The 23,351-nt window shown below is 45.6% G+C and overlaps 1 protein-coding gene across 1 annotated transcript in view; it reads right to left on the bottom strand.

Moving 5' to 3' along the window:
• The window catches only part of LOC139241397 (uncharacterized), a 52,677-nt gene that overhangs the window by 20,054 nt on the left and 9,272 nt on the right, over positions 1–23,351 (bottom strand). Inside the window, exon 2 of the mRNA XM_070869975.1 lies at positions 8,448–8,593. Coding sequence (XP_070726076.1) covers positions 8,448–8,593 — 146 coding nt within the window. The remainder of the gene's footprint in view (positions 1–8,447; positions 8,594–23,351) is intronic.

Here is a 23,351-nt window from a genome sequence, read left to right on the forward strand (position 1 = left end):
TCCAACCCTCTCTGGCTACAAGCGTGGTGCCCGAGGACTGGAGGACGTCTAACATTGTGCCTTTGGTTAAAAGAGAAAGGGATAGACCAAGTAAGTATCTGCCAGTTGGCTTACCCTCGGTGGTGGGCAAATTGTTGGAAAAAATTCTGAGGGACAGTATTAATTGTCATTTAGAAAGGCATGGATTAATCAAGGACAGTCAGTATGGATTTGTTAAGGAAGGTCGTGTCTGACTAATTTGATTGAATTTTTTGAAGAGATAACAAAGAGGGTAGTGCGTTTGATGTAGACTATATGGGTTCCCCCCCACTCCAGGGTCGTTGAGGGTAGCATATTTAGTGTAGTCTACATGGATTTTAGCAAGGCTTTTAACAAGGTCCCACATGCAAACTGGGCATAAAAGTAAAAGCCCATGGGATCCAAGGGAAAGTGGCAAGTTGGATCCAAAATTGGCTCAGTGGCAGGAAGCGAAGAGTAATGGCCGACGAGTGTTTTTGTGACCGGAAGGCTGTTTCCAGTGGGGTTCTTCAGGGCCTTGCTTTTTGTGGTAAATATCAATGATTTGGACTGGAATGTAGGGAGCATGATTTAAGAAGTTTGCAGATGATACAAAAATTGGCTGTGTGGAAAGAAGCTCTAGACTGAAGATATCAGTGGACTGGTCAGGTGGGCAAAAAAGTGGCAAATGGAATTCAGTTCTGAGAAATGTGAGGTAATGCATTTGGGGAGGGCTAACAAGGCAAGGGAATACACAATAAATATTTTTTTATTCATTCACGAGATGTAGGCGACGCTAACCACTATTTATTGCCCATCCCTATTTGCCCTTGAGCCACCTTCTTGAACCACTGCAGTCCAGGGTACTTCTTTATACTGGTTAGGTACAACTGCGTGGGCTGCTAGCCATTTCATAGGACAGTTAAGATTCAACCACATTGCTCTGGGTCTGGAATCACATAAGCCAGACCAGAAAGGACATTTGTGAACCAGATAGGTTTTACAACAATGAGTTTCATAGTCAACATTACTGAGACCAGCTTTTTATTCCAGATTTATTTAATTGAATTTAAATTTGCCATGGTGGGATTTGTACAAACATCTCCAGATCATTTGTCCAGTTCCTTGAATTACTAGCCTAGTAGCATAACCAATGTGCTACCGCACCCCGAAATAAATAGTAGAACACTGAGAAGTGTAGTAGAACAGAGGGACCTTGGAGTGCATGTCCATAGATCCCTGAAGGTAGAAGGACAGGTAGACAAGGTGGTTAAGAAGGCATAGGGGATACTTTCCTTTATTAGCCGTGGCATAGACTACAAGGGCAGGGAGGTTATGCTTGAACTGTATAAAACACTAGTTAGGCGACAGCTAGTGCACTGCGTGCAATTTTGTTAACCACATGACAGAAAGATGTGATTGCACAAGAGAGGGTACAGAGGAGATTTGTGAGGATCTTGCCAGGACTGGAGAATTTTAGCTATGAGGCAAAATTGGATAGGCTGGGATTGTTTTCTTTGGAACAGAGGAGGTTGAGGGGAGATTTCATTGAGGTGTATAAAATTATGAGGGAACCTGGATAGATTTCCCTTAGCAGAGAGGTCAATAACCAGGGGTGGGCATAGATTTAAAATAATTGTTAGGAAGATTAGAGGGGAGTTGAGGAGAACTTGTTTCACCCAGAGGGTGGTGGGATTGCGGAACTCACTGTCTGAAAGGGTGGTAGAGGCAGAAACCCTCATCACATTTAAAAAGTACTTGGATATGCACTTGAAGTTCCGTAACCTACAAGGCTACGGACCAGGAGCAGGGAAGCGTGATTAGGCTACACAGCTCTTTTTTGGCTGGCACAGATACGATGGGCTGAATGGCCACCTTCTGTGCCATATACTTCTATGATGTGTATTCAACTTAACTGGAAAACTGAATAGAGTGAGTTTCTATTGGGGATTGTTGGCATCCAATTTCCTGGTTCCTAATGACAGTCAGAATATTCACCTTGATAGACTTTATAAATACCAGCAAAATTGCAGTAGAATAATGCAAATTTCCTAAAGGAATGACAGAGTAAATTGATAGCTAGAGCTTTAGGTGGACTATGTTACACGGGCATTACACTTTGCACACAATATTCTGATATGTACCCCATGCCATGCATGCTCTATGCCAGTTTCACTAAAATGGAAAATTACCCCCAATATCTTCAGATGATTTAGCGCTCACCATGAGACAACAATAATTCATGTTGAATTTGAAGAGTGGAAAAATCAAAAAAAGAGTGGAATTATAATAACTAAATGTGAAAAGTAGAGAGAAGGTAGTCAGAAAAAAATACAAAGAGTAAAAATATACAAAGCATAAATGGAGAGGCACGGAGACAGTAAACACAGAGGTATAAGAGGTATAAGATAGACAGGTAAGACTTAAAGGGAGGATAGACAAAATATATGAAGGTGAGACGCAGAGGTGAAGACAGAAATGACTGTGAGAAATTGATGGGCAGAAATTTGTTAGCATCTAATTTGGGGCGTTAACTTTTAACATTTTGCAAAGTTAGCGTCCGGCGAAATGGCTGCTAAATTGTGGGAAATTAGGCGTTTTCACCCCAGGAGTGAAGGAGGGCAGTAAATGAGGCTAAAATGGCCTCAGTGGGGCACTGCAGAGGCGCTATTGCCAGAGAGTTACCCAATTTCAGCTGACTTGCATTCAGCAATCAGACTTCAATCCTTGACTCAAGTTCATTCCAGCTCTTAAAGGCAAGGTAATTTCCAGCTGCAGCTGCTCATTTTCAGCATTGCTGCACTTGAGTCAGGCCTCTCAGCAACTGAAGCATGTGGGATGGCTGGTGCAAATCCTGCTGCAAGGGAGAAGGCCACGCTCTTCAATAATGTGGCATTGAAGACATTGTTGGCAGCAGTGGAGAGAAGGGAATCGTTGTTCCCTGCATCTAGAAGGAGGCCATCGTCACAGGTATTCAGGGCCATGTGACGAGAAGTGGCCAAGGATGTGTTGGCCAACTCTGTAGACAGAAAGAACCCTGACACAGTGCCGCAAGAAGTTCAACGGCCTCAGTCGAGTGGTCAAGGTGAGTACATGCTTCCACACCTCCTACAGACCAGCATCTGAACCTCTGTCTGTGCACACTGTGCAAACCACCACTTCCCCATCACTCAACCTCCAAACATGTGCAACTACTCAAACTGACATCCTCATCTCGTGCCTTGCCTACATTTATAGCTATTCAACCTCGGCAGGCATATCTTCCATATACATAGCTGGACACTTCTTCACACAAGTTCCTTTCTGTTGCAGGCCAAGATGGCACGTAATAGGAGGGATCAACAGCGCACTGGAGTGTGGGGGAACCTCAACTGTGCGAGTTCACTGACCTTGAGAAGTGAGTGCTGTGGCTCATTGGCCTGCAGGTGGTGGGCGCCGTGGTGGGTGGAGACGTCGACCCCGCTGGGGGCAATACTGGTATCTTTATCCCCTCTCCTTTTCTAAACCCACTTCCCCGTCAACCCAGAAGACTTTATCACTTTCCAGATCTTAATACTGTCTGCCTTCCTTGCTCCATTCCTGCCCCCCTGCCCTTAACACGGGTTTTGTGCCATTTATGCTTTCAGAAAACCAACCAGCAAATGTGCATCTCTCACCCGCAGGCACCAGCTCAGAGACTGGCACTGCGCATTCATTAGAGGTTAGCTTGGCAGAGGGGTCTGCACTGGATGAATGCACCGGGGCCTAGCGGGATGCAACAAGGTCAAGGGGAAAGGGAACCTCGGGAGCCATCTCTCCGGAGGGCAAGTTCGCACTTGAGTGCTGCTGCAGAGGACCTCGATGGGCAAGCATTCACAAGAAGAGTGATGGCCATGTACTCTGACATGATAGGTGCAACGGCATAGGTACCAGAGAGCCTCTTGGCAGTGGTAAGGAGCGTGGAGGAGGCCACCGCCAACACTGCACATAGCTTTGCGCACACCATACAGCCCACCATTGCCAATCTGCAGACGATGGTGGACTCCCAGAGAGGCCGTGCGGATCCAGCCCTCATGACGCGTGTCATGGGCGATGTGGCAGCTTCCATTGCACCACAGGCAGAAGCAACGCAACATCTTAGAGCTGTGATGCAGTCAGTGACTGCTGGCATTGAGTCTCAGACTGTTCTCATGCCGTCTCAGCTGGATGCCACGCGAGCTCTGACTGCTGCCAGTGCCGCTGGGTCCACCACAGCTCACCGGGGATCTCATGGGGTCACAGCATCCTACCAATCTGTGCTGCAGCAGATTGCTGGGGATGCTGAGGTGCTGCCCTGGGTGAGTGTCACTGGGTCAGTGGAGCAGGAACCTGCTGTCCTCTCTCACGATGACAGCATTCCTGGGCCCACAACTGCCATTCCGCCATTGCACTTGTCGCTGCCCGTCAGCCAGCCAGCCAGACTGCCGACGCTCAGCCTGAGGTGGTGCAGCCTACTGCCGGCTCTTCCAGGCCCAGAGCTGGTCGAGGCCGTCCTGCAAGGCCATCTGTAGTCTCTGGCCCTGACACACAGCAGCCTTCCACAAGCCATGCTGCAGCCACAGGGGACACACTGAGGACGAGCACTGGAAATAGTTAAAGCAAAGAGGGGATATAATGAAATGCAGACGGGTGATTCTGAAATACATTGATACAGGTAATTGTTATTACATAAATTTTTATTGGAATGTTTCATCTTTTCTGTTGTTTCTCATTTCAGTTTTGTGGCTTTGGTATGGAAGGATAAATTGATGTGGTGATGGGGAAATCCAGAGGAACCGGGAAGCGGATGGAATTCACTGGAACTGAACTCTGATGAGACGGGTCGCGGACCGCCCTTGCAGAATCGCGATTGAATGGCTGCCTCCTCCGTCGCTGGTGTTGCTGCTCCTGCTCCTCCTCATTCTCTCCTCCTTGTCCTCCTCCTCCTCCTCCCCCTCCCCCTCCTCCTACCCCTCTTGAGGTGGTGCAGCTATCCCTGGTGGCAATGGCTGTGCCCTCATGATGGCCAGGTTGTGCAACATCCAGCAGACAACTTCGAATAGGGATATCCGCTCAGGCGAGTTCTGGAGAGCTCCTCCTGAGTGGTCAAGGCAGCGGAACCAATTCATCAGCGGATGAATGCTCGTGGCAGCTGCCAGGATAGTGGGCATTGGCAGTGAGGATTCGGCGTGTGTGGTCGCACACCAACTGCACATTCAGTGAGTGGTAGCCTTTGCGGTAACGGAATGCCTCAAGATTGTTATGCGGTGCCTGCAAAGCGATGTGGGTGCAGTCAATGGCGCCCTGCACCATGGGAAAACCCGCTATCCTGACGAAACCACATGCACGCTCATGCTGCTTCTCTCTGGTCATGGGGAAGGAAATGTAGTCCCTTCTCCTTCTGTACAGAGCATCTGTGACCTTGCAGTTGGAGCAATGCACGGTAAACTGGGAGATGTTGGAGATGTCTCCTGTTGCACCCTGAAAGGATCCATTGGCATAGAAATTGAGCGCAATGGTGACCTTGACTGCCCCTGAGAGAGCCATCCTCGAGGCTCAAGGTCTGGTTGCAGCAGAAGGCAGAGCTCTGTGACCACGCCCTTGCTCAAACGCAGCCTTTGAACACACTGTTCCTCAGTGAAATTGATGTAGGAAAACTACTGCTGGAACACCCTGAGAGGGTAAGGTCTCCTATTGCCAGCCCTGTTGGACCTTCAGCCTTTGGCCACAATTTGCTGTCTTTCTCCCTGTCTTTGTCTCCAACTAAGTAGCCTCCAACTGTGAGGTCGAAGCAGGAACTCGAGTGCTAACACAGCCCCCATAAAGTGATATAAATCTTGTCATTTCAAATCTGCCCTCAATGAAACAAAGGAATGGTTAAGAGGCAGAACAGTCTTTGAATTGAAAATCACTCAAATCTGTCTAACAGCCACTCTGCCTATGTGTCAGCAAGCTGCAAGGAGTAATGGCCAACAAAAATTGTTTCTAAAGATGATGTCTTTAAATAGCCCTCCTTCAGCCAACTCCCAACTGCAACTCGACAGCTGAAGCTATTGTTGTCAGTGCCAGGCGGTAAGTGAGGGGGCGCGGCCGAATTCCTCTTCCAGGGTGGTAACGGTGTGCTGCACACGACAATTACGGCTTCATTGCCGGGTGCAGCCAAGCAGGGCACTAACGGCAGGAGTGTGGCGCTACCTGTTAGCGCCTCCGCAAAATCCCCATCCAATTTTGCGGGTGGGGGGCACGCTTTACTCGCCACGCCCAGGCGAAAACCCATTTGCGCCATGTTTGCGCCTCTCAAAGACGCTAACAGCAGGCGCACAGGAGCCCAACTTCGCCCCTAAATGTTTAGACAGTAGATAAAGTGTGAAAGGGTGTGTAATATAAGAGAAAAGGGGAAAAAAAGTCGAGAAATACGAAGCAGAGAAAAGGATTTATCATAAAAAAAGAAGAGCATGCTGGAGAGAAAATACAGAGGAAGAAAAGGTATCAAGAAAGGAATATAGGAAGAAAATAGGTTGAAAAGAAACAGAGTAGAGATAAAGAAAGAAAAAGAAAGAACATGGTTTTATATTGGCCCTGAAATTCCGTTTTGTCCTTTCCGCGGGCATTTTAGAGAAAAAATACGCACCTACCTTAAGCTGCTGCCCACGTTCGACTTTCCGATGCTGAGGGCTCTCCTGACTGCGATTCGCAGTGCGTGCAGAGCGGGACGTGCACAGGCTTGGAGCTGGAGTCACATAGCTCTGGCAGCCAATCAGGTAAAGTATCATAGTAATAGGAGTTCCGTAAGGTCCTAAACTCCTATTACAGTGATTGAGAAACAGCCCCATACACCCAAAACACAGCCGCAAATACCCAAAAATGCTAATAAAAAAATAGAAAATATACACTACATTCATTTAAATTAAAGTTATTAATGTCTTTAAAAAAATATATATTTTCCCGATTTTTTAAAAAGTTTTTTAAAATAAACTTACCGTTGTGGGGAGGGTTTTTAATTATAAAATATGTTTTCATAACTTTATTTTTATATATTTTTTAAAACAATTGCCTTGTAAAAGTAGGCTATGCGCCTGCTTTTTCAGGCGCATGATTTTTGAGGACAATTGTGTGCGTAAATATCGGAAATTTGCACTTACAAGTGTCCTCGCTCCCGATCTGCGGATGATCTGTCAAGCTAGAAACCTGACAGATCAGAAAAGCTGGTTTTCAGCGCATGCGCATTGCGCGCCGAAAGCCGGCTTTTCCGATGCCTTCCCGGGTCCGTACAAGCTTAGTACAGGCCCGGGAACATCGGAATTTCAGGGCCATTGTGTCGATTTGAGCTGTTTAATATCGCATCCAAAACACTGTGCCTCCGACAGTGCAATATGCCTTCAGTACCGAAGTGTCAACCTAAATTATGTGCTCAAGTCTCTGGATTGGGGCTTGAACCCATAACCTTCTGATTTAAGAGGCAAATGCTATCACTGAGGCAAGGTTGACACATATCAGAGATAGTGAAGAGGGGTACAGATATGATAGAAAGGGTAGACAGGGAAGTAGAGAGAATACAAAACAGATAGATGAGAGGATAATGAGGAAGGGGTTGAGGAGAAAATATGGGCCGAAATTTGCGGTCAGAGGCTTCCCACGGTTGAATGCCTCCAAACCACAATAAAACTACGAACCTACCTGACAGTCCTGGATCCACGGAGATTTGCACTCCTGTGCCTCTACGCGATTGCATGCGTAAAGGCCCATGTATCCCGGGGGCGCATGCAGTTCGCAAGCACCCCTGGGATCAAGTGGGCCGACCCAACCAATCAGAAAGCGGATTCCCATCATGCTTACGGCGATTCCATTTATGTACCGAGTCCCCGTAAGCTTAATAGGATCACTCAAAAAACACACTTGCACAACACTGAAATAAAAAGAATCATTACATATTTTAAAATTAATTAAAATACAATTTAACATTTAAATCAAAAAATTAATGTATTCAAAAATAAATGTAAACATTTTCCAAGGGGCCAAAAATAGCCTAAACTTACTTTACAGGTTTTTGAATGTTAAAATGATATTTTTAAATTTAATTTTAATATTTATTTAAACCCTTTAGGCTGGTAAAAGAATTTGCAAGGCACTTACAGCAGTGTACGCATGGAAAATCTGGGCCAACGTTAGCAAGAGAATGGATGAGTGTGAAAGACCAAGGTGCATACAGAAAATACGACAGTTTGAGAGAAAAGTTCAAAATCAGAGAAGAGGAAAGAGAAAAAAAAAACAGATGTTTCAACAAATGTATTGATTAGAAATACATTTATCTACATTTCTAAAGATAAAGGAATATTTTAACTGATTTTAAATATGAAATCATACCAAAGATCACCTCAAGTGATTTAAAAAGCTTGTCAGCAGTTTATGTATGCAGATGTGTCACAATGAGCCATGAATAATAAAATGGATACCTTCTTTTATCATGGTCACCAGCTCATAAAGAATTGATTGAAGGTCCTCAGTGCTGAAATATTTTATTTTCATCTGATAAACTGGACCATATTTCAAATAAGTGTTGCACTTTGTGGTTGTTGAGTTAGAATTTAAAATGTTCTTCCTGGAAAATATTTGTCATCAGAAAATCATAAACTGGCGAAGTTTAATGCAAAACATGTCAAATTTAACTTTACCATAAGCACATTAATTAAAAGTACAGTATGTTAAGTTACTAATTATTCATAAATCAAGTTTAATCAACATTTTAGTGCAATTAAATCTGTTAAGGAATGAACAATATTTGCTCTGGGAAATGAGTAAAATGATTGGTTTGGGCAGAGTGAGTGCGCGGGAAGAGGGCCCAGATGCTATGGTGGCTTTCCAACTCCAAATATAGCCTGTGCAAGACCCATTCCAACTAATGATGTACCACAGATGCTTATATGGGGGGGGGGGGTGGCACGGATGGGGAGGGAGGGTAGGGTAATGTGCTATGTCACAGTTGGCGTATACATTATCTTGCTGCTGCAGAAGATCCTTGCCCACCAGAAGGCCAATCATGCATCAACACAGTAATGAGGCTGGTCATGAATCTGTGGCTTCCAATTGGCTATGAAATTTGTCAACTAGCTGCTACCATATTGAGCGACTTACCCAACTCTATCGTGGTCTTTTGATTGCAGGCTTTGAATGCTCCTACAACCAGCATCTCTGAGATGTCGCAGTTGTGCCAAAGTGGGACAAGGGCTCAAGTCCTGTGACATATCTTCAGTGACAGGTAGGCCTCTCTCTCTCTCCCTCTCTCTCTATCTCTCTCCTGTCAGCATTAGCAATACAATTGAATATATTTAGCCACCAATTAGTCTAGTTCTTAGTCTGGTGTGTAGGAGAGGGTGTACAAGGAGCTTAATGAAGGAACAACTGTTTCCAAACTTAGTCAAACATTTTGAGAGCAGCTCATATTCTAGACAACTGATGCTGAGAACTGAGCTGTATAGTAATAATGGATGAGGTTCGGGAGGTATTCCTTGCTTTCCTGCTTGGGTAATTGGAGCTGTCTGAGATGTATACAATGGGCCAGAGATTTGCCCCGCAAGTTCCAATTTTTCGCCTGCACTGTGCATGGGCGACAATCTGGAATTTGCGGCCTTGACAGATCATCCAAATTGACTAAGAAATCATTTTCGCTGGCGCAGAGCCCGGCTATTTGTCCAATTATTACCCAGCAATTGCCCACAAAACTCTTATGGCTGGTAAGAAGGCCTGCTTTCATCAGCGTAAGGGTTATTATAAATCTTAAATGAAACATTTAAAAATAAAAAATCATGCACACACACTTAAAATTAGTTCATGCAAATATTGGCCCAGATTAAAATGTTTAAAATTATTTTTCAAAAACTTTAATTTTTATTGTCTTTGGTGTAATGAAGGAACTTTTAATTATATTTGAAAATCTAAGCATTTATATTTATTAGAGTTGTTTAAATTGTTTAGTTATTTGGGGATTCCATTGCATATCATTAGGAGATTCCATTTGGAAATGACTGCGATGAAATCCTCCTTTCTCATTGGAGGACCAGGCCCATGTCTGCCTATTGCAAAGTGCTGCAGTACAGAGAGACCTGGAGGTCGTTGTGCATGAAACACAAAAAGTTAGTATATGCAGGTACAGCAAGTAATCAGGAAGGCAAATGGAATGTTGGCCTTTATTGCAAGGAGGATGGAGTATAAAAGGAGAGAAGTCCTGCTACAACTGTACAGGGTATTGGTGAGGCCACACCTGGAGTACTGCAGACAGTTTTGGTTTCCGTATTTAAGGAAGGATATACTTGCATTGGAGGCTGTTCAGAGAAGGTTCACTAGGTTGATTCCAGAAATGAGGGGGTTGACATATGAAGATGGGTTGAGTAGGTTGGGCCTATACACATTGGAGTTCAGAAGAATGAGAGGTGATCTTATTGAAACTTATAAGATAATGAGGGGGCTCGACAAGGTGGATGCAGAGAGGATATTTCGACTCATAGGGGAAACTAAAACTAGGGGACATAGTCTTAGAATAAGGGGCCGCCCATTAAAAGTGAGATGAGGAGAAATTTCTTCTCTCAGAGGGTTGTAAATCTATGGAATTCTCTGCCCCAGAGAGCTGTGAATGTTGGGTTATTGAATATATTTAAGGTGGAGATAGACAGATTTTTGAATGATAAGGGAGTAAAGGGTTATGGGGAGTGGGCAGGGAAGTGGAGTTGAGTCCCTGATCAGATCAGCCATGATCTTAATGTAGGTTCGAGGGGCCAAATGGCCTACTCCTGCTCCTATTTCTTATGTGATCCCAGGGACGCTCCCGAACCGCTTACTTTCCTGGAATCAGTGGGCCTTTACACAGGCTTATGCCTGCAGATCTAGGACCCAAACTCTCTGGAGCTTTAGAGCCAGGAGGTAAGTTCGTAGAGCTTTCGCAGATCAGAGGCGTACTCCGGAGGTACGCCTCCGACTGCAAATTCAGGGCCAATGTGTCCTCTCTGCTTGGCTTTGCAGAAAAGATATGCTTGAGCATGGATGGGCATCTTCTAGAAAAGGTAAAGACTGCAGCATGTCCTTATCACCATCCTTCCCAACACTCCATCCAAATCCAACAGCCCAAGTCCAAACAAGAAAGAGGAAGTTGTCAATTTTATATCACTTTTCCATTCACTCTTCATTCAATACCCAAAGCCCCCCCATTCATCCCAATAAATAGCATGCTCCAACACAACCTACAACTCAGCTTCAAATTAACTTCCAAAAATCAACATCATTCTAATTTTTGTGTAGTGCCACCAAACTGTGGACTCTCACCTTAAATGAGGGTTATGGATATCTTCACATTTTTTTCAAGCAATTCTGGAGGGTTGGCCTTTTTTCAAATTTTGGGCTTTGGACGTGGGAGACACTAGCAAGGCCGTATCACCCACATCTACTACCCAACCCTAATTGTCGCAAGAAGGAGGTGGTGGGCCTTTTCTTTGAACATATGTTGTATTCCCTGGAATTTAGCCGGTTATGGGGTGATTTTATCGCAGTTTTCAAGATATTAAGAGGAACTCATGGGGTAAATAGAGAGAAAGTATTTCCACTTGTTGGGGAGTCTAGGATTGAAGGACCAAAAGGTAGAGCCAGGCCTTTCAGGACTGAAGTTCTGAAACACTGCTACTCGCAAAGGGTGGTAGAAGTTTGGAACTCTCTTTCGCAAACAGCAGTTTTGTTAATTATAAATCTGAGGTCGATAGTGATACGTCCTTACTATACAGTATAAATGCACACGAGGCCCATGCTTGAGAGAAGGTCAGTCTGTGACCTGTCCTTTATTCCTCAGCACTCAAGTGATGAAGGTGGGTGGAGCTTCCCCTTTTATACCTGAAGGTCCAGATTAGGAGTGTCTCCCACCTAGTGGTCATTGTTCTCACGGCGTACAACTTAGGTCAGTTTATACATGGGTTACAATGCTGGTTGAATACATGACATCACCTCCCCCCCCAAAGTCTTATTGGGATCACAGGTTGAGTCTCTCTGGTGGTTTACGCTCCCTTGTAGAGCGCCTGAGTTGGGGCTCCGGTTTTTGGGCGCTGGCCTGAGTGTCTGCTGTTTGCGGAGTGACTGGGCTCTCCTCCCTTTGGTTCCGGTGTTCGGTCACCTGTGGTGGAGTGAACTCTATATCGTGTTCTTCCTCTGCTTCTTCTATGGGGTTGCTGAACCTCCTTTTTGTTTGACCCACATGTTTGTGGCAGATTTGTCCATTGGTAAGTTTAACTACAAGAATCCTATTTCCCTCTTTGGCAACCACAGTGCCTACGAGCCATTTGGGCCCTGCAGCGTAGTTGAGGACAAAAACAGGATCATTTACATCAACACATCGCGCCCTCGCATTCCTGTCATGGTAGTGATATTGTGACTGGCGCCTGCTCTCGACAATTTCTTTCATGGTGGGGTGTATAAGGGATAACCGGGTTTTGAGCGTCCTTTTCATTAGTAGCTCTGCAGGTGGAACCCCTGTGAGCGAGTGTGGTCGGGATCTATAGGCCAACAGGAGGCGTGATAAGCGGGTTTGTAGGGAACTCCCTTGGATTCTGAGCATCCCCTGTTTGATTATCTGCACTGCTCGTTCTGCCTGGCCATTTGAGGCTGGCTTGAACGGTGCCGTTCTAACATGGTTAATTCCATTGCCTGCCATGAAGTCCTGGAATTCAGTGTTTGTGAAGCACGGGCCATTGTCGCTGACCAAGATGTCCGGTAGACCGTGGGCGGCGAACATTGCCCGTAGACTTTCTACCGTGGCAGAGGATGTGCTTGAATTTAAAATGTCACACTCAATCCATTTGGAGTAGGCGTCTACTACAACCAAAAACATTTTCCCCATGAAAGGACCTGCGTAGTCCACATGGATGCGTGACCAAGGCTTGGCGGGCCATGGCCAGGTGCTAAGGGGGGCTTCCCTGGGCGCATTGCCCAGCTGGGCACACATGTTGCACATGCAAACACAAAGTTCCAGATCTGCGTCTATCCCTGGCCACCAAACGTGTGACCTGGCAATTGCCTTCATCGTGACAATGCCCGGGTGCCCATTGTGGAGTTCTCTGATGAACACCTCTCTGCCCATCTGGGGCATGACTACACGGTTTCCCCACAGTAGGCAATCTGCCTGAATCCTTGCGCCTGTGAAATGGTTTAAATTTCTCAGGGCATGCCCTGTACGAGGCTGCCCAGTCCTCATTCAGGACACATTTCTTGACTAGAGACAATAGCGGGTCTCTATTTGTCCAGACTTTAATCTGACGGGCTGTCACGGGTGAGCCTTCGCTTCCGAAAGCTTCAACAGCCATGACCATCTCAGCAGCATGCTCGGTAGCCCCCTCAGTGGTGGCTAGTGGGAGCCTGCTGAGTGCATCGGCGCAGTTTTCGGTGCCCGGTCTGTGCCGAATTGTGTAGTCATAGGCAGCTAATGTGAGTGCCCAGCTCTGTATGCGGGCCGATGTGTTTGCATTTATGGCCTTGTTGTCGGCCAAAAGGGACGTTAGGGGTTTGTGATCTGTCTCCAGGTCAAATTTCCTGCCAAACAGGTACTGGTGCATTTTCTTTACCGCATATACACATGCGAGCGCCTCCTTTTCTACCATCCCGTAGCCTCTTTCTGCCTGGGACAGATTCCTGGAGGCATAAGCTACCGGCTGTAACTGACCCTTGGCATTGACATGCTGCAACACACACCCAACACCACAGGACGACGCATCGCACGTTAATACAAGTTTCTTACATGGGTCATATAGCGTTAACAAATTGTTGGAACATAACAAATTGTGTGCTCTATTAAAAGCCCTTTCCTGGCTGTCCCCCCAGACCCATTCGCGACCTTTTCATAGGAGCACGTGTAGCGGCTCTAGCAGCGTGCTCAATTTGGGAAGAAAGTTACCAGCATATTTCAGGAGCCCCAGGAACGAACGCAGCTCCGTCGTGTTACGGGGTTTGGGTGCTCTCTGAATCGCTTCCGTCTTGGACGCAGTAGGGCTGATCCCGTCTGCTGCTACCCTCATCCCCAGGAATTCTACTTCTGGAGCTAGGAAGACGCACTTCGCCTTTTTCAGTCGCAGACCTACCCGGTCCAGTCTGCGTAGCACCTCCTCCAGGTTGTGGAGGTGTTCTTCAGTATCGTAACCCGTAATGAGGATGTCGTCCTGAAAAACCACCGTCCCTGGAATCGACTTGAGGAGGCTTTCCATATTTCGTTGGAAGATCGCGGCGGCCGAGCGAATCCCGAACGGACATCTGTTGTACTCAAACAACCCCTTGTGTGTCGTGATGGTGGTCAGCTTCTTCGACTCACTCGCCAGCTCCTGGGTCATGTAAGCTGAGGTCAGGTCCAATTTTGAAAAAAGTTTGCCACCGGATAGCGTCGCAAAGAGGTCCTCCGCTCTCGGTAGCGGGTACTGGTCTTGGAGTGACACCTGATTGATGGTGGCCTTGTAATCGCCACATATCCTGACCGACCTATCCGCCTTGAGCACCGGCACAATCGGGCTCGCCCAGTCACTGAATTCGACTGGCGAGATGATGCCTTCCCTCAACAGGCGGTCCAATTCGCCTTCTATCTTTTCCCGCATCACGTACGGCACCGCTCTGGCCTTGTGGTGTACTGGCCTGGCGTCCGGGTTTATGTGAATCACTACCTTGGCCCCCATGAAAGTGCCAATGCCGTGTTGAAATAATGAGTCAAATTTGTCCAGGACCTGTGAGCATGATACTCGCTCCACAGAGGAAATTGCATTGACATCGCCCCATTTCCAATTCATGACAGCAAGCCAACTCCTCCCCAGTAGTGCGGGACCGTCCCCTGGGACAATCCAGAGTGGCAACCTGTTCTCCGAATCTTTGTGGGTCACGACTACCGTGGCGCTGCCTAGCATCGGAATGATCTGCTTTGTGTAAGTCCATAGCTGTGCGTCAATCGGCGATAATTTTGGCCTCCTGGCCTTGGATGCCACAACTTTTCGAACTGTTTGATACCCATCAGGGACTGGCTGGCACCCGTGTCTAACTCCATTGATACTGGGATGCCATTGAGGAGCACTTTCATCATTATCGGTGGCGTCCTGGTGTATGAACTGTATACGTGCTCCACATGAACTCGCTGAACTTCAGCTTCCAGCGATTTCCCCCAGTGTCCATTTCTGCAATTTCTGCAGGTATTTTGCTCATCTCTGCAAACTCCGGCTGAGTGTATGCCTCCATGCCTCCAGCATGAGTTGCGGTTTGAAACAAAAGGTCCCTTGCCAGTCGATCGTCCCTGACTGCCCCTGTTATTGTCCTTGAGTGCATCATTAACAGGTGTTGATGGCCCCATTACTGGCCGCATTATCCCTTGCAATGGCGTGAATCACTGTTCAGCTTGCCATTGTCTCTGTCGAACTCCCCCTCTGGGTTCGACTACATGTTGGGGCATGCCCGACTGCCCTTGTCTGCCTGGAGAACTGTGTGCTGCTTTAACAATGTTGAATCTCTGTCCCAACCATCCCTTAACACAGTACCTCTCGTCTGTTCTGCTAGTGGCCATGCTCGCGTGGTTTAAATCCCAGTTTCTTGTCACCATTGATACGTCCTTACTATACAGTATAAATGCACACGAGGCCCATGCTTGAGAGAAGGTCAGTCTGTGACCTGTCCTTTATTCCTTAGCACTCAAAGTGATGAAGGTGGGTGGAGCTTCCCCTTTTAAACTTAAAGTCCAGGTTAGGAGTGTCTCCCACCGAGTGGTCATTGTTCTCACGGTGTACAACTTAGGTCAGTTTATACATGGGTTACAATGCTGGTTGAATACATGACAGATAGATTCTTGTTAACCAAGGATATTAAAGGACGGGGGCAAAGGTGGACATATGGAGTTCGGTCACAAATCAGCAGTGATCTTATTGAATGGCAGAACATGCTCGAGGAGCTAAATGGCCTATCCCTTTCCTATGTTCCAAACCATCGCAATTCTTGTGATGATGGTGCTCCTGCAATAGTTTAGGTAGGGAATTCCAGAATATTAACCCAGCAACAATGAAAGAAAGAACAGTGATATATGTCAAAGTCAGGCTCGTGTGTGAATTAAAGGGGAACTTGGAGGTCATGGTGTTCCCACTACTTTGCTGCTCTTGGTGGTAGAGGTTGCAGGGATGCTATTGAAATAACCTTGGTGAGTTACTGCAGGACATCTGTAGCCAGTGTGCTGGACAGGGTGGATATTGAATCGAGTGCAGGAGCAAGAATCAAATTAACTGAAACCTCTTGAGTGTTGTTGGAGCTGCACCTATCCAGGCAGAGGTAAGTATTCCATCAAATTCCTAACTTGAGCCTTGTAGATGATGGAGAGACTGAGGGGGGTCAGGAGATAAGCTACTCATAACAGTGTAAAGAAGAAAGAAAGTTTGATTTATTTCATGATCGAAGGATGTTAACAAATATGATGTGATTGGGATTACGGAGATGTGGCTCCAGGATGATCAGGGCTGGAAACTCAACATCCAGGGGTATTCAACATTCAGGAAGGATAGAATAAAATGAAAAGGAGGTGGGGTAGCATTGCTGGTTAAGGAGGAGATTAAGGCAATAGTTAGGAAGGACATTAACTTGGATGATGTGGAATCTATATGGGTAGAGCTGCAGAACACCAAAGGGCAAAAAACGTTAGTGGGAGTTGTGTACAGACCTCCAAACAGTAGTAGTGATGTTGGGGAGGGCATCAAACATGAAATTAGGGGTGCGTGCAATAAAGGTGCAGCAGTTATAATGGGTGACTTTAATATGCACATAGATTGGGCCAACCAAACTGGAAGCAATACGGTGGAGGAGGATTTCCTGGAGTGCATAAGGGATGGTTTTTTAGACCAATATGTCGAGGAACCAACTAGGGGGGAGGCCATCTTAGACTGGGTGTTATGTAATGAGAGAGGATTAATTAGTAATCTCGTTGTGCGAGGCCCCTTGGGGAAGAGTGACCATAATATGGTGGAATTCTGCATTGGGATGGAGAATGAAACAGTTAATTCAGAGACCATGGTCCAGAACTTAAAGAAGGGTAACTTTGAAGGTATGAGGCGTGAATTGGCTGGGATGGATTGGCGAATGATACTTAAGGGGTTGACTGTGGATGGGCAATGTCAGACATTTAGAGACCGCATCGATGAACTACAACAATTGTACATTCCTGTCTGGCATAAAAATAAAAAAGGGAAGGTGGCTCAACCGTGGCTATCAAGGGAAATCAGAGATAGTATTAAAGCCAAGGAAGTGGCATACAAATTGGCCAGAAATAGCAGCGAACCTGGGGACTGGGAGAAATTTAGAACTCAGCAGAGGAGGACAAAGGGTTTGATTAGGGCAGGGAAAATGGAGTATGAGAAGAAGCTTGCAGGGAACATTAAGACGGATTGCAAAAGTTTCTATAGATATGTAAAGAGAAAAAGGTTAGTAAAGACAAACGTAGGTCCCCTGCAGTCAGAATCAGGGGAAGTCATAACGGGGAACAAAGAAATGGCGGACCAATTGAACAAGTACTTTGGTTCGGTATTCACGAAGGAGGACACGAACAACCTTCCGGTTATAAAAGGGGTCGGGGGGTCTAGTAAGGAGGAGGAACTGAGGGAAATCCTTATTAGCCGGGAAATTGTGTTGGGGAAATTGATGGGATTGAAGGCCGATAAATCCCCAGGGCCTGATGGACTGCATCCCAGAGTACTTAAGGAGGTGGCCTTGGAAATAGTGGATGCGTTGACAGTCATTTTCCAACATTCCATTGACTCTGGATCAGTTCCTATGGAGTGGAGGGTAGCCAATGTAACCCCACTTTTTTAAAAATGAGGGAGAGAGAAAACAGGGAATTATAGACCGGTCAGCCTGACATCGGTAGTGGGTAAAATGATGGAATCAATTATTAAGGATGTCATAGCAGTGCATTTGGAAAGAGGTGACATGATAGGTCCAAGTCAGCATGGATTTGTGAAAGGGAAATCATGCTTGACAAATCTTCTGGAATTTTTTGAGGATGTTTCCAGTAGAGTGGATAAGGGAGAACCAGTTGATGTGGTATATTTGGACTTTCAGAAGGCGTTCGACAAGGTCCCACACAAGAGATTGATGTGCAAAGTTAGAGCACATGGGATTGGGGGTAGTGTACTGACATGGATTGAGAACTGGTTGTCAGACAGGAAGCAAAGAGTAGGAGTAAATGGGTACTTTTCAGAATGGCAGGCAGTGACTAGTGGGGTACCGCAAGGTTCTGTGCTGGGGCCCCAGCTGTTTACACTGTACATTAATGATTTAGATGAGGGGATTAAATGTAGTATCTTCAAATTTGCAGATGACACTAAGTTGGGTGGCAGTGTGAGCTGCGAGGAGGATGCTGTGATGCTGCAGAGCGACTTGGATAGGTTAGGTGAGTGGGCAAATGCATGGCAGATGAAGTATAATGTGGATAAATGTGAGGTTATCCACTTTGGTGGTAAAAACAGAGAGACAGACTATTATCTGAATGGTGACAGATTAGGAAAAGGGGAGGTGCAAAGAGACCTGGGTGTCATGGTACATCAGTCATTGAAGGTTGGCATGCAGGTGCAGCAGGCGGTTAAGAAAGCAAATGTCATGTTGGCCTTCATAGCAAGGGGATTTGAGTACAGGGGCAGGGAGGTGTTGCTACAGTTGTACAGGGCATTGGTGAGGCCACACCTGGAGTATTGTGTACAGTTTTGGTCTCCTAACCTGAGGAAGGACATTCTTGCTATTGAGGGAGTGCAGCGAAGGTTTACCAGACTGATTCCCGGGATGGCGGTACTGACCTATCAAGAAAGACTGGATCAACTGGGCTTGTATTCACTGGAGTTCAGAAGAATGAGAGGGGACCTCATAGAAACATTTAAAATTCTGACGGGGTTAGACATGTTAGATGCAGGAAGAATGTTCCCAATGTTGGGGAAGTCCAGAACCAGAGGTCACAGTCTAAGGATAAGGGGTAAGCCATTTAGGACCGAGATGCGGAGGAACTTCTTCACCCAGAGAGTGGTGAACCTGTGGAATTCTCTACCACAGAAAGTTGTTGAGGCCAATTCACTAAATATATTCAAAAAGGAGTTAGATGAGGTCCTTACTACTAGGGGGATCAAGGGGTATGGCGAGAAAGCAGGAATGGGGTACTGAAGTTGAATGTTCAGCCATGAACTCATTGAATGGCGGTGCAGGCTGGAAGGGCCGAATGGCCTACTCCTGCACCTATTTTCTATGATTCTATGTTCCAATGGCTTCACAGTCAATAAAGTATTTTTTGAAGTGCAGTCACTGTTGTGATGTAGGGAAATTCAGCAGACAATTTGCACACAGCAAGGTCCCACAGACAGCAATGAGATTGATGACAAGATAACCTGTTTTAATGATCTTGGTGTTGGGACAAATTTTGGCCAGGACACCGGGAGAACTCCCCTATTTCTCTTCAAACCTTTTACATCCATCTCTAACAGTGCACCTTACTACCGAAATATCAGCCTAGATTATGTGTTTAAGTTGCTGGAGTGAGGCTGAACCCAAAACCTCCTGATTCAGATGTGAAAGTGCTAGCACTGATCCAAGGCTGACATTACCCAGTATCTGCCCTGCTCTTGTAACCGTGGCATTGATATAGCTGGTGCAGACCAACTTTGAGTCATTTGTGACCCTCAGGATGTTGATGGCGGATGCTCTACAGAAATTTAAAAGCCCATGGGAACCAAGGGAAAGTGGCAAGTTGGATCCAAAATTGGCTCAGTGGCAGACAGGTGTTATTGTGACTGGAAGGCTGTTTCCAGTGGGGATCCGCAGGGCTCAATTCTAGGGCCCTTGCTTTTTGTGGTATATATCAATGATTTAGACTTCAATGTTGGGGGTATGATTATAAAGTTTGTCGATGATACAAAAATTGGCTGCATGGTTGATAGTGAGGAAGAAAGTTGTAGACTGCAGGAAGATATCAACGGACTGGTCAGGTGGGCAGACCGGTGGCAAATGGAATTCAATTCGAAGAAGTATGAGATAATGCATTTGGGGAGGGCTAACAAGGCATGCAAATTCACAATAAATGGTAGGACACTGAGAAGTGTAGAGGAACAGAGGGACCTTGGAGTGCATGTCCACAGAGCCCTGAAGGTAGCAAGACAGGTAGATAAGGTGGTTAAGAAGGTACATGGGATACATTCCTTTATGAGCGGAGGCATAGAATATAAGAGCAGAGAGGTTATGCTAGAACTGTATGAAACACTAGTTAGGCCACAGCTAGAGTACTGCGTGCAGTACTAGTCACCACATTACAGGGAAGATGTGACTGCATTAGAGAAAGTACAGAGGAGAGTTATAAGGATGTTGCTAGAACTGGAGAATTTTAGCTATGTGGAAAGATTGGATAGGCTGGGGTTATCTTTGGAACAGAGGAGGTTGAGGGGAGACTTGATTGAGGTGTATAAAATTAGATAGAGTGGATAAAGATAGAAAGACTTGCATTTATATAGCACCTTTCACGACTACCGGACATCTCAAAGCGCTTTAAAGCCAATGAAGTACTTTTGGAATGTGGGAAGCGCGGCAGTCAACTCGCACACAGCAAACTCTCACAAACAGCAATGTGATAATGACCAGATGATCTGTTTTTGTTATGGTGATTGAGAGATAAATATTGGCCAGGACACCGGGGATAACTCCCCTGCTCTTTTTTGAAATAGTGCCATGGGATCTTTTACATCCACCTGAGAGAGCAGACGGGGCCTCGGTTTAACGTCTCATCCAAAAGACGGTACCTCCAACAATGCAGCAATCCCTCGTCAGCCTAGATTTATGTGCTCAAGTCCCTGGTGTGGGATTTGAACCCACAACCTTCTGACTCAGAGGCGAGTGTGATACCCACTTTTTTTAAATTAATATTTATTGAACATTAAGAACATTTACATCATGATCATTTCATTCATCATACAAATCCATTCCCCCGCTCTGCACAGCCATTTCTCCAACACATATTAACATTAAAACCTGAAGTTTAATTTGTCTCCTGTAACATACATTAGTTTATTGTACTTTACAAATTGATCATAAAATACTATCTTTAAATTCTTTTCTGAATAAAACATTCACAGAGCCTTATAATGATCTTTAACTTATATTTAAAATACTCTTTTAGGTGTATTCTCCTCCACTTAGAAAAAAGAGCATTCCTTCTTTGCACAATCACAAATCTAGCCAAACTGAACATTAAATTAATTGCTGCTCTGTTAGACTCGACAGACTCTCCTACAATCCCCATCTCAAAATTGAGTGCCACGGGATTCCCATTCTTGCTCTTCAGTCCTCACCCAGCAAGAAAACCTCACACAACTGTCGAACATAGCACTTAAAACCCTTAACTGCGGACATAACACCAGTAAATGGGACAGAGTCTCATCCTACATCCCACACACTGGGCAAGTTGCCACCTCTACTCGTCCAATATTACATGACTATCGTGATAAAGATCTGGTTATGAGCCAAATTGAATTCCAGTTCAATCATTCTGTACATTTAAAACTCGCCCACACTCCCTTCCAAATCCTGTTGAAGTCCAGTTGTGGGTTTATACTCTTCCAAAACTCCTGACCAGCAGGTGTCTTGAATCTCCAGTCTCTAAATACCCCTAGAAATCTCGAGTATTACAGTTGTCAAATTGGACCAACTCCTCTCCTTTCTCCAGCAGAAAGCTTGGAAAAGCGGGACACATTATACCTCCTTTGGAGATTTGCGTACTTATTTCTTCCATCCAATCCTGTGGCATTACCCTCACAATCTTCTCATACATGATCAGAATTGCTTTTTCCTCTACCTCCTGATCCTCCTCCCAAACCATATCCCTCACTACCGCTTCCGGGCATAAACTGCACACTTTTAAAAAATTGGGCCAGTCTCTACAACCTCCTGAAAAACCGAGGGAGAGATTTAATCAATTTCAAAAACATATTGTTGTATTCCAAAGAAAATATTCCCTGTCCTCCCATCCCACTTAATTTAAAAAAATGCTGGAAACAACTCTTCCAAAAACTTGTATTTGAGTTCTGAAGAAATCTCGTCGCCCATTTAATTCTAAAGACTTTTTTCTTCAAATCAATATCTGGGAAATTGAGTCCTCCCTGATTTTTCTGTCCAATGATGGTATTGTAAGCAACCAAGACTGGTTTCCCTTCCCATGAAAACCTCACACAAACCTCTCGGATGGAATTTCTGCCCACTCAGGAATATCCTCCACCATCAATAAGTACCATAGGTTAGATAGCAGGATAGTTGAAATCACTGTCGCTCTTCCTTGCACTTTCAACCACCTTCTTTCCCATCTTCCCAAAATCTTTTTAATTTTCATAATCTTTGGTTCCCAATTTAATCGATCCACTTCATCCCTAGACTTCTTGCACCTCATATGCACCCCCAGAACTTGCAAAACCTCCACCATCTTAAAAGGGCTTTCCTCCACTCCGCCCTACTCCTTCCCACAACCAGGCATTGGGACTTACTATTATTGGCCCCAAGTTTCGCCATGATTTGCTCCTGATTTTTAGGAGCAACTGGTGTAGAACGGAGTATCTTAGAAATCGGAATTCTCGTCATTTAGTTTGCTCCAGTTCTAGTCAGTTAGAACAGTTTCACTTTGGAACAGAATTTTTTTTTCAAAAGGGGGCGTGTCCGGCCACTTACGCCTGTTTTCAAAGTTTCGTCAGTGAAAACGTACTCCATACTAACTTAGAATGGAGTAAGTGAAGATTTTTGTACGCTCGAAAAAACCTTATCTACACTTTAGAAAATCAGGCGTAGGTTACAAATCAGGCGTAGGGAATGGTGGGGTGGGGGGGGGGGGTGTTTAAAGGGAAGTTTACAAACATTAAACACTTCAGTTTTACAAATAAAGAGCCATCATCAATAATAAATGATAAATACATCAATAAATCAACCAATAAATCAATCAAAAAAAATTAATAAGAAATATATATTTTTTTTAAATCAATAAATAAAACATTTTCTACTTACCGACTGCAGCACCGGGAGCCCTCCAACAGCGTGCTGGGATGCCCCCCTCAGTGTGTCTCTGTCAGTGCCTCTATCTCTCTGTCTGTCTGTGTGTGTCTCTCATTCTCTGTCTGTCAGTGTCTGTGTTTCTGACAGCGAGGGGAGGGGGAGGAGGGGGGTAGAGGGAGAGAGGGGGGGAGCAGAGGGAGGGATGGGGGAGAAGGGGGAGGGGGGAGAAGGGGGAGGAGAAGGGGGAGGGGGGGAGTTGGGGATAAAGGGATGAAGGGGGAGAAAGGAGAAGGGGGCGGGGAAGGACATGGGGGGGGAAGGAG

Source organism: Pristiophorus japonicus, unplaced genomic scaffold (assembly GCF_044704955.1).
Source record: "Pristiophorus japonicus isolate sPriJap1 unplaced genomic scaffold, sPriJap1.hap1 HAP1_SCAFFOLD_1063, whole genome shotgun sequence".
Classification (NCBI taxonomy): domain Eukaryota; kingdom Metazoa; phylum Chordata; class Chondrichthyes; family Pristiophoridae; genus Pristiophorus; species Pristiophorus japonicus.